This window comes from Paramisgurnus dabryanus, chromosome 2 (genome assembly GCF_030506205.2).
Source record: "Paramisgurnus dabryanus chromosome 2, PD_genome_1.1, whole genome shotgun sequence".
NCBI classification, from domain to species: Eukaryota; Metazoa; Chordata; class Actinopteri; order Cypriniformes; family Cobitidae; genus Paramisgurnus; species Paramisgurnus dabryanus.
The window spans coordinates 25,966,856-25,979,566 of record NC_133338.1 but is presented as its reverse complement, the minus strand read 5'-3'; the positions used below and the strand labels follow the sequence as shown (position 1 = coordinate 25,979,566).

At 37.3% G+C, this 12,711-nt stretch overlaps 1 protein-coding gene across 2 annotated transcripts in view; it reads right to left on the bottom strand.

Annotated features, from left to right (window-relative positions):
• The window catches only part of tspan18a (tetraspanin 18a), a 53,188-nt gene that overhangs the window by 21,723 nt on the left and 18,754 nt on the right, over positions 1-12,711 (bottom strand). Inside the window, exon 2 of one of the 2 annotated variants that reach the window (XM_065248850.2) lies at positions 5,895-5,986. In XM_065248850.2, coding sequence (XP_065104922.1) covers positions 5,895-5,897 — 3 coding nt within the window. In that variant the 5' untranslated portion in view covers positions 5,898-5,986. The remainder of the gene's footprint in view (positions 1-5,894; positions 5,987-12,711) is intronic. The other variant, XM_065248851.2, reaches the window with a different exon arrangement.

Genomic DNA, 12,711 nt, shown 5'->3' with positions numbered 1-12,711 from the left:
AAATAAACACTACAGTCTTAAATCATATTTTCACTGTGTCTTTGCTGCGTCTGTGTTGGTTGTGAACTGCGCTCTGTTGCAGCCACACTTGATTCTGAGGAACTACTTTGTTTGGCGGAAGAGTAATATTTGTACTAATATAGTTACAACTTATTTGTGTTTTATTTTATGAAATCCTGCTATGTATATGAAGTAACCGTTTTATAAAAGCAATAAGTCCCGCAAAGCAGTGGGGTTACAGTGCATTTTATAACAGCTAAGGGTGTTTTAACAACGCCCCTTAGCTGTTTTAAAATGCACTGGTAACCCACTGCTTCTTGGGACTTATTGCTTTATTATATTTGACCCAACAATGAAGTAAAACAACCCAAGAAAATGTAATGTAAATGACCATCCAAAGGGTTAGGTTCGTCCATTTTTGACCTAACGCTGGGTTGAAAAGAACCCAGCATTTTTATAGTGTATTATGTTACATTTTATCTGTATAAATGTCAAATATTTTCTTTTCAGGGCCCTCAATTGATTAAAGAGAAAAAATTTGATGGCAAGATCCATATTCAAGCATCAGTTTCAGTGGCTGCTATGCAAGGTGAGCTGAATACTAAGCAGACACACAAAGTGAATTTATAGGCAGCGTGCTGCTTCTCTTTAGACAGTTACTGAAGCCCATGGGAAACCACTGTGTTTAAGTTAGCATCTCATGTGACATCAGCACATACATCATAACCTCTGTATTAATGATTTGCTCTCTGGTGCAGAACCAGACACTTAGTGAATCCTGATAACTTTTTCAAAGGAGTGTGTTAATCTAAAGGGTATCACTTAAAGGCAAATTATTTTTTCATGAGACAGCCTGATGAAACACAAAAGCATGCTATAATACATTACGATAATATACTGTACCCAGTTATTTTCAAGCATGTATCAGTAAACACCTCCATTATTTATACCTTTCACTATACAGCCCCACACTTTCAATCATTCACGGTTCTCTGCATTCTGTAGTATGAAGTAACCAAGGATGATGTCTGAAGAGAGATGCCTATATCTTATTATGTCAGTATTTCAATCTAAACGTTGAGGCTAAGACTATAGGGCTGGAGGCAATCAATGCATTTAAACTGAACATTGATCTTTGATTAGTTGGTACACTGTCAGGAAAGAAAATGGTCAAAACAAAGATGCCCTAATATGTACTACTGTATATAGGTACAGATATGCATTCATTTGGTACCAGTTTGTTATACCTGTTTTTTATTTCAGTTAACCATTGTGTAATTGACAGGTTTTATTTTGAATCATACATTTTTTGCTATATGATTATAAAACAGAAGGAGTTAAACATGCTGTAAGCGCTGTAAAATCTCAGTTCAACATTTTTTATTCTTATTTGAAGGGTTTTGATGACATACTTGTTAAAACAAAAGATGTTATAAAAGAAAATACACAGAAAATAAGTGAATGTTTGTCCACGCAGCTATCCTTTCCCAATAATTTCCATTAAAAATGGCTAATTATTCAACAAGAGCAACAGGCAGAGTTACTAACATTAGTAACATTGTGCAACACAATTGGGATATGCCAACTTGTGCTGCTTGACTTTTTTGCAAAAAAGGAGTGATGAGTATTTTGCCTTTTTGAACTCATCGCAACCTCTATGAATGTTGGATATAGCGTGGGACCGTGGATGCGAGCTATAGAGCGTGTGATGATGACATGACAAGTGAGTGACTGATTGCCATGGAAACGTGAACGTCATGTATAGACAAATCATTCTGCATTTATGTACATTGCTCCATTAAAACCTCAAAATGTTGTAATCACAACTCTTCAATAAAAAAGTGCAGAATTTACTTTTTATAAAAAGTGGGCGGGACATGTCCCCCACGTAATCTACGCCCAATATGCATTGTACTTAAACTGTAAGTTGTTGAAGAACCAATCTGCCTAGATTTTTGATAAATCATATATTGGTAGTCTGTGTAGGAAATGTTTTATCCACCATGGTCCCATTGGCATTCAAGAGCTGTTATTCTGAATCCAGACAAAATGCTATGACCTTCAAATGATGTGTTTTGACTCAAATGTAAGGTCAGACAGAGAATACTGAATTTAAAACCTTAAAATATGTTAAGTGGTCTGTGAGTTACTTTACAGCTATGCTGTCAGGGAAAACACGGGTGGTCATTTCAACAAAAGTATAGCAGACTTTCAGAATAAAGAAAAATTGTCCCTGTGTGGTACTCTTTCTATATACTGGTACCTCAAAGATACATATCTGTACCAAAATGGTACAAATAGGACCTTTTAATAAGGTAATGTCCCAGTGACAACATTTTTTTACCTTTACTGTATTTCTGAGAGTGCACGTATAAAGCTGAAATATCGATCATCTATTTCCTACCCATGCATAACATTAAACAAACACGAGGGCATAATGTAAGAATATTTCACTGTAAAAGGGAAACATGCATTTGTTATCTTAAGATACCATGGTATTATTTTCACAGGTACAATATAGTTATATTGAAAACCGCTTACTTAAGATGTTACTGTACCACACAAAGCAAATTTAAGGTTGACAAAATATTTATTGCATTAAAATGCACTGGAAAAGCTTAAGTCAATTTTATAAGGCGTGTTTAAGATGGGATAATATCCTTTTATATGTAAATATCAGATTATGAATCAGTTTCTCACACACAGTAATAAATCATATTCCTGGATTAGACTGGTGACGTTCAATAAGACATAAATATCAAGATGTGCAGAGACCTGTCAATAAAGAAGCCTAATTTTGGAACAGTCTAATTCCAATTGATACCCATTGATCCTCATTTGGCAAATTATATTGTATCTGTACTGCACACTCACCTAAAGGATTATTAGGAACACCTGTTCAATTTCTCATTAATGCAATTATCTAATCAACCAATCACATGACAGTTGTTTCAATGCATTTAGGGGTGTGGTCCTGGTCAGGACAATCTCCTGAACTCCAAACTGAATGTCAGAATGGGAAAGAAAGGTGATTTAAGCCATTTTGGGCATGGTTGTTGGTGCCAGACGGGGCGGTCTGAGTATTGCACAATCTGCTCAGTTACTGGGATTTTCACGCACAACCATTTCTAGGGTTTACAAAGAATGGTGTGAAAAAGGAAAAACATCTAGTAAGCGGCAGTCCTTTGGACGAAAATGCCTTGTTGATGCTAGAGTAAGAGGAGAATGGGCTGACTGATTCAAGATGATAGAAGAGAAACTTTGACTGAAATAACCACTTGTTACAACCAAGTTATGCAGCAAAGCATTTGCGAAGCCACAGCATGCACAACCTTGAGGCGGATGAGCTACAACAGCAGAAGACCCCACCGGGTACCACTCATCTACACTACAAATAGGAACAGAGGCTACAATTTGCACAAGCTCACCAAAATTGGACAGTTGAAGTCTGGAAAAATGTTGCCTGGTCTGATGAGTCTCGATTTCTGTTGAGACATTCAGATGGTAGAGTCAGAATTTGGCGTAAACAGAATGAGAACATGTTTTCCTGGCACACTTTAGGCCCCTTAGTGCCAACTGGGCATCGTTTAAATGCCACGGCCTACCTGAGCATTGTTTTTGACCATGTCCATCCCTTTATGACCACCATGTACCCATCCTCTGAAGGCTACTTCCTGCAGGATAATGCACCATGTCACAAAGCTCAAATCATTTCAAATTGGTTTCTTGAACATGACAACGAGTTCACTGTACTAAAATGGCCCCAACAGTCATCAGATCTCAACCCAATAGAGCATCTTTGGGATGTGGTGGAATGGGAGCTTCGTGCCCTGGATGTGCATCCCACAAATCTCCATCAACTGCAAGATGCTATCCTATTAATATGGGCCAAAATTTCTAAAGAATGCTTTCAGCACCTTGTTGAATCAACGCCACGTATAGAATAAAGACAGTTCTGAAGGCGAAAGGGGGTCAAAAACAGTATTAGTATGGTGTTCCTAATAATTCTTTAGGTCAGTGTATATGTGTGCTGGTATAGATATAACTTTTGTTACGATTGTTTTCAAAACTCTGATTATTCTCATATTACAGGAGGCTGTCAGTCTTAGAGTATACAGTAACATAGTGCTGGTGATACTGGAGGGATTTTTAAGATTTTGCTATGAGACTGATTTGTCTCGTCTCTGGAGAATTGCAGTCACATTCTGAAAACAGCCAGAGGTAAGCAAGACATATGCCAGTAGATATCTAGTACTTTCGATGATATGCTGAGAATGATATGAGCATGTGCGATTCACCTGAAACTGTACTTCAAGTTAAGCTTACTCTGTGCAATGAAAGTGAATGGTGTTTTAGCATACAGTGGCTGTTATGTTTTTCCATAATTGATTACTATTCAAATGTTGGCTATTCAAACCGGCTATTCAAATGTTGGTTGCAGAATGCAGGAATCTCAACAAAAGGGTTGCATGATGCCAGCTCTTGCAGATCTTTTTGTATGCAGACTTATATGAAATACTTTCTTCTTTTAAAAAGGGAAAAATACTTTGCTATCAAATGTAAATTAAAATTTAAAAGGAACAATACCAGCCTTTCTGCAGTATCAGTTGTGCAGTGTACCAGCTCAATTCTGTACCTACAAGCGGTCTGACTGACAGGCAGTCAGCTGTATAATCTGTGACAGGAGCTGTTATGAAGCAGCAATGTTATCTCCTCCACAGCTCTCATCTACAGTTCATTCCCCATTCCAGTGATATCACAAAATAAAACATGTTACATTGATCTGCACTTTGTGTCTGACTTCTACTGACATCTCACTTATAATCTGGCTAAATATAAAAGACCAAAACTGTAAAAAGTTCTCTTGAGGGGAAGACATTTTTTTTATAAAGTAGCCCATTTTTTTAATAAACTGATAAAAGTGAAGTATTTCACATTGCTAAATTCGTGTTTCATAGATAAAAAAGAAAAAAGTAGAGAGAGAAAACCCAATCAAAAGTCCTAGGAAGGAAAGCACCATGAAATGTTCTTGCACAAAACATGCTACTAGTAATGTGAATTAAACAATGTAGTCAAAACACTTAATCCTGTTTTGAGAAAGTTTAGTATGTTAGGATAAAGTTCAGCCTCTTTTGCTGTCTTTTACTTACAGTACAAAGAAAGGAAGGGGAAAGATAAAATGTGTTAACAATGGAAAACAGCACCATTTACTGGCGCACAGATTTCTGTTTGTTGTTCTTATACATTCTGAGTGCTAAATGTAGTTAGATGCCAGAACAAACACTTATCCATTAAATCAAGGTCTCAGAGTGACACTTGCTACATGTTCAAATGGAAATATGAGCTGTTATTTTCTTTTTCAAGATTGTAAGCTTAAGGCAGCTCCCACTTATTGCATTCAAAACAAAAATAAAATATATTTCATGTAAAATATATAAATAACTAATTGTAATTTCGGGAATTATCAGAAAAAGCTTTAAACACAATCCTGACAGGAATAAGAAAAATATATATATTTTTATGTTGAGGGATTGTACTACACTGCAAAAAAAGAGTTTGGATCTACTTATTTGACTTCAATTGGTAACTTTTATTTTCACTAAAAGTGAGAAAATTTGAGGTGAAATATGTTTAAAAATTACTTCAATTAGTAACCCCTAAAAAATTTAAACTTTTATTTCTTTTACAGTGTATTGAGCAAGCAAGACCATTAAAATAATCAATAAAAGAAGAGAGTTGTATGACTATTGTGTATAACATATCTCAGATAAAAACTGATTGGATTCTCAGCTTTAATGTGTTGTTTAATTTAAGAATCAAGCAAATGTTAATTTTCATGCTTTTGTGCACTTTTAATGTCATAACAGTTAAAAAATGATCAAAAATCACCATACCATATGTACCTGTAAATGTCTCTTCCTTCCAGCTGATGACAAGCGTGCCTAGAAGTCTCTTCTATAATTCTTCTGTAACTTCCTCTCTGTAACTGTGGATAATCATAAAATAAAATGGTGATTTTATTGCATATGTACGTTCTCTCCTTACAAATTTTATACAAACCGTTCATTGAGATTTCATAAAGAGCCCTGAGCTCTAACCACATCACTTGTTTGGAGTCTACAGTATAAATGCTTGCAACCATCTTGCTATTAGTATTCATGCATCTTTTCAGTGCACAGCAAGAGGTCTGCTTGAATCCCCTCTGCAGTGATAAGGGTGTCTAGCTAGAACAGAGGTCTCCTGCTTGACAATATTCCAAACGCTGACCTTGTAACCACTGTTTGCCAATGTGGCAGAACAAAATGAATATACTCACAGTAGGAGAGGTTTTTCAAGAGACCCCCAACAATAACCCAGAGTTTATTTAGATTAACCTTTAAGCTTTGCACACACTTTATCTTGTTAGAAACAGAATCTTGTTAACACATTGATTATCAGCTTCTGTAGGAGGCCACAAAAATGAAACAAAAAAGCCTAAATAAAGCATGTGTGACTTATGTATATGATGCACTGTGTAGAAAAAGCATCTAGAGCAGATTAGCCATAGTGGGGAGTTCATATAGGGCAGACCATGGAGGGACTGAACTGTTCATCCGTTTCCATGGAAACAAATAGAGGGGAATATGGAGTACCAATAAATGTAGCTGAAAACTGTCTGGGGTTAACAACACCAATCAGATCACATTGAAGTGTGTTAAAAGAAAATATTCAGACCATAGAGAACAAAAGGCCAATCTTAAGTAGATCCGAGTGAAGGAACGTTTAAATGTTTATACATGAAAGAACTGTTTTTGACTTGCTGCTTTGGACAAAAATTGGTAGTTACTTCTTTAAAATCAATATATATATAATCATATGTTTTATCTAATTCACATCGTACAAATACATACAGATTAGCCACCCTGAGACAAGGCTGTTAATTTAGTTTCTTAGCGATATCGATTCTTGCCTAGTAATGTAGTGGAAGATTTTTTATTTTTAATTATAGTTTATGAACTTATAATTGTTAAATGGAAAATCCTGTTCTTCTGTTCTAGTGAAAGATTTCTGTTCTTTTCATCTGTTCAGTAGTAAAATGTCCAAAGACTTGAACATTATGCAAAGTCCTACCAGATAAAAATGATGAACAAGTGGAAAAACTCAGTAAACGGTAGAGTTTCACTGAGAACAAAATAATTTCTTCTATTTGACCAGATGTGCTTCAACTGATATGTTTCTTAGTCATTGATAAATTGAAGGTTTATTTTCTAAGTGACGCTGGAACTATGATGAAATCTTTGGATCATGGGCGGAGATGGGATGACTGTGTTTTTCAGTATCTTACTATAAATATGTGCTCAACTTTGTAAACGGGGCTCTTAGGTTTTTAAACTTCTAGCACCACGGGGGTGAGAGCCTATTCTGCAGAATATATATATATATATTAAATTCAGACAAATAAAATTCTGTTAACAGTGTGTCTGTCTGATCCTTGACTTTTGCTCTTAGTGAGTATTATTTGATGCGGCTAAAATTCCACAACAATAACTTCCCAGCTGTTGAACAGGAGAGGTTTATCCTCTACGACCCATTCAATTTTGCAGGTTCCACAGCCTGCTGTGCTTCACAAACTGTGAAAAATGATGATTGAGAAAGAATGACACATTAACTTACCATACGTGAACACAGTATGATGACTAACTCATCTTAGTTGTGATGAACAAACCAGCACTCATTATATTCCAGCTGTCATGAGGGCCAGAATGACCTCTATAAGTATTTTAAAATGCAGTACAATAAAGAAGAATGTTATTGGTTTAAATAAGCTCAAATAGAAGGAAAATGTCAACAATTTAATAAGCGCCTTTGAAAATGTCTGTTAATTTTTTATGGGTGGTAACATATTTCTGCTATCTCATTATAATGTGGAGTCTACAAGTCAATGGGTTGAGTTTCCTATGTAATTTGGCTCTGTGGCGCCTTCACAACAGTTTGCTTGTTTTGGCATCTCGACCGGCCCAACACATGAATATTAGCTCAACCACTGGCATAAAATTGGGGCAGGACTACCTGTTGTTTTGGATCTTTTTATGCAATTCAATGATGCTAGTACAGAAAAATAAGAAAAATGGAAGCACAAATTTCCCAAGTAAAGGTAAAGGTATTATAGAAGTGACACCTTATTTTCAAACGCGGAGGTAAGTGATGTAAAGTATTTTATTTTTTGTGAGATTACATTTCAATAGTTAGTCGATAGAAAACAATGTCGTGGGAGCAAGCACAAACCATGATTAAATTTTTTTTTTAGTTAGTTACTTAATGCTATAAAAACAGTGGCGTCACCTCATGATTGACAGCTGTGATATGCGCATTCTGTGAGAGCGAGGGGGGCCTTGATTTCGTGGCTCATGCCATATAATAAAGAAGTGGGTATTACTCCATATACCTGCGTATACCTTGCACTACAGCAGTGCCACCATGTATAACCCAGTGAGAGGATGAAATGATGAATTGGCCTGATACATCATATGAAGATATATTCAATAATTTTGTGTTGTTGCCACTGATCTATATAAATGACTGGATTGCGCATAGAACGCTTGACGTAACTGCGTGAGGTGAAGCCAGCGCAGAGTTCGAGCGGCCATCTTGGTATACCCAACCGGCAGAGGGCGTCATTGACTTCCATTCAAAATCATGATCAAAATTGACCCCCTTTACAGCGTATCAGTTACACAAGGTTAAATTTTAGGATATGTGTACGTAAATTATTTGTTAATTCTGGTGTTATTTGCAATGTTTATGTTTTAATCGGGCAGGATCATGGATTTATAAAAAAAACGTTTAAGATGCAGTTTGTATTATTTTCGCCGCTAGATGGCGCCAGATCAAACAATAACAATGATGTTGTTTACTGACACTCTGAAGCAGCGTGGAATTATGGGATTTGTAGTCTTTAACTCAACCACTGATGGCCATCAATCAGACGCGAACGAGAAATCACGTAAGGTAATCAAGTCTTATAAATGTTGCGTTTGATGACATCGTTTATTTCATTATGTAAGTTTATATGTGATGTTCAAAACGAAATTGTTAGTCATATTGATATTACAGTATTAGTCCAAATTCGATGGTTAACACAGCACAGAATTAAGTTTTCAACTTACAATCTACAATGATTTTTCACATAATGTATTGACAGTACAAATCTTATTTTGAAGCGTCTTAAAATGACCATTTATCCTTTTGATGTGCATAACGTCCGCGGGAAGACGCGCTGATTACAATCTACACACTAATGTTGTGATCAATATAATAGCATACGTTTTTTGAAGGGTTACGAATCAAAACAACTCACCCATCGCGTAAAACACAAGCAGGATCAGAATCTCGGTCTAGTTAAATGTTGTCGTGAAGCTCTCTCCATCCAGATAATGCAACAACAAATTGATCCTCCCTCGTTTTGTTCCAAACTCTTCTTGGGTCGTTTGGTTGGCCCGTACGCTTACAGGAGCTGACACAACCAGCGGCAGACGGTACAGAGATATCCATAAGTTCATAAGCAAGCGCGTAGCCCGACAGGCGCTATCGCATAGTTCCGCATTTGTCCACAACACTGGCTCGCTGCGTCCGAAAACTCAAGACAGTGAGGACTTGTTGCCTCGCTGCCTCTTGAGGAAATGACTTCGGCTTCGGAGGCCTGAAGGCCGCTCAGAGAAAGGCTTTCTGACGCACTTCAAAGGCAGCGTGTTTGAAATATAAACAGAGAGCGCCTTTGTGATAACTAATCACATATTTGAAAACTACAATACTAATTTCTCGCTAGAAATGCAATTAATATGCTTAAAAAGTGAAAATATACGTTTATTTTCACTAAATTTGTGCTCCAGCTGCTTCCTTGGCCGCCATTTTATTTTTTCGAGCTCGACCACTGTTGTCATGTGGTTTACGTCAGTAAAGGCGGTGACAAAGGGTCACATGGATATTAACGTCATTGACAGGAGACTGCACTGCCCCGTGTCAATGTTTTGAATGGAAATTTTCTCATGATTTACAAGTAGTTGAAAACATTACAGATATTGATAGTAATCAGCTGGACAAAATATATAACACTGGCCTAGTGGTTTTTTGACATTTTACTGCAAATATCTTACAAATTGCACCTTTAAGGTGAGTGTGTCTGCTGCATTTGTTAATGACACGGGTATAAATAAAGTTTTTTTGGACATTCAGCTACACGGTGAGGGTCAGCGTTATTTCTCTTAATAAGTTTAGGTAACTTGTAAGTTTACGCTTCTGATGCTGTCTATTGTTCAAGAGTGGCATGTGCGACAGCTGAAACCCAGGTCTTGCATACGTCTGTGCATAGTGGTTCTTGAAGCACTGACTTCAGCTTCTGACTTCTGGACTGCTGCGGAGTGGTCCAAAGTAATGTTCTCTGATAATAGTAAATTTTGCATTTCCTTCGGAAATCAGCGTCTCAGAGTCTGGAAGTAGAGAGGAGAGTCACACAATCCACGTTGCTTGAGGTCCAGTGTAAAGTTTCCACAGTCAGTGATGGTTTGGGGTGCCATGTCATCTTCTGGTGTCCATCCACTGTGTTTTCTGAGGTCCTAGGTCAATGGAGCCGTATACCAGGAAGTTCAGAGCACCTCATGCTTCCTGCTGCTGACCAACTTTATGGAGATGCAGATTTCTTTTTCAACAGGACTTGGCACCTGCACACAGTGCCAAAGCTACCAGTATCTGGTTTAGGGACCATGGTATTCCTGTTCTTAAAGCTGCCGTCGGCAACTCTGGAGGATTGAGCAGTTTCCAAATGTTTACAATTTCATGTCCCTCCCCCACTACCTCTGAGCAACCTCCCTCAGAGCTTGTTCTCGTCAGCGCGTGTGCAAAAGTATTATTGTGAACGCATACTTAGCAAGAATACTTAGATTACTTACATAACACTCCGAAATACAATCAATGGTTGATAAAGCACAATTAACTGTTGAGAAGAAATGTGGCAAGCTCTGCATCCAGCTTGAAATCTCGTAGATTCCTTTCAAATGCCGGTCCGATATTGATCCTAGTTTTATTACGGTCACAGTCGCTTTCTATCTTTGTTTCCTTCTTTTCATTGGTTGTTTTCCTAGCTCTAGTTGTTAACCGAGAAATCGGATGTTACTGAAAGTTCTCTCCGCCATCACGCTGTTCAAACCAAAACACCTATGAGTTCAGGCGGATGCACGTGATATTGTAACGCGCGCGAGGGGGACGGGGATCTGTGGCGCGTGCAGGTACTGTGATTGACAGGCAGATTTTACACAGCCCTGCGCTGATTGGACCAAATGAACCAGCCTGCGCTGATTGGAACAAATGAACAGGGAGCGGTGGATTTTTGCAAAACAAATAACAGGCTCCAGGTGGAGCTAGAAGCGCGGGTTTTTTTCTTAAACAGTCTAATTTATGTTGTTCTATCGGAGCATAGTGTTGGTTTCAGTGAATATGATCAAAAAATATGGTCAAATAAGTTGCCGACCGCAGCTTTAACTGGCCAGCAAACTGCCCTGACCTTAACCCAATAAAAAAATCTATGGGGTATTGTGAAAAGGAAGATGTGATATGCCAGACCCAACAATGCAGAAGGGCTGAAGGCCACTGTCCGAGAAACCTGGGCTCTCATAACACCTGAGCAGTGCCACAAACTGATCAACTCCATGTCACACCGCATTGCTGCAGTAATTCAGGCAAAAGGAGCCCCAACTAAGTATTGAGTGTGGTAAGTATTGAGTGTTTGTATTGGTCTTAAGTAATATTCTAATTTTCTGAGATACTGAATTTGGGATTTTCCTTAGTTGTCAGTTATAATCATCAAAATGAAAAGAAATAAACATTTGAAATATATCATTCTCTGTGTAACGAATGAATATAATCTACAAGTTTCACTTTTTTAATGGTTTGATATAATCTTGCAAATAAATTCTACTCCTATAGTATTACTGCCCTGATCCTAATTTGGTGTGACATTCGACAAATCAAATGATTAAACTTTGTCACTGAATTTACAAACTTACACATCTTATTGGACATTTCAGTTGGAAATAATCTTGTAAATGGTAATAATTGTTAAACTTTGTTTGGCAAAAATGTACTTAATAAATTAAATATAGACCACTTTGATTCTGTTTCTGGCTGGAATTTAATGATTTGATTATGAATTTCAAATAGTCTAGAAACAGTTCATGGCCTCAATAGATAAGACAGTGAGAATCTATCAGACAGAAGGGAGGTGAGTCATTCTTCAGAATCTACTGATGCCCACACAACCAGCTGGCATCAATCTGGAGTTCTGGACCTTTCTTATGCCACTCAGATTTTAACCATGTTAAAAATGCCCAACTGTACAGTAGAAAATAATATGTTTACAGCCTGGTACAAAAAGTGTTTTTGCTCTTCGTGACAACTGTGAGGGGGGTGAATTTTTTTGTAACTCATCCGTTTTAATGATATTAAGCCTTAAACTTTTTTAGGTTTGCTGTTTCAGATGGTAAGCATCAGGGAAAACCTTGGGAAAGCACTACAGGTCAAGCGCTAAACCCCTAGGACACAATTTTTGCATTTTTTTAGCTTTTGTATGTTTTAACTTAGCCAACATTTTTATTTTAGTGGAATTACGTTTTGACCTTGATGCATGTCTAAAGTAAAAGAGTATCTTGTAACCTCTTGAACATCAGGTAACATTTTTTG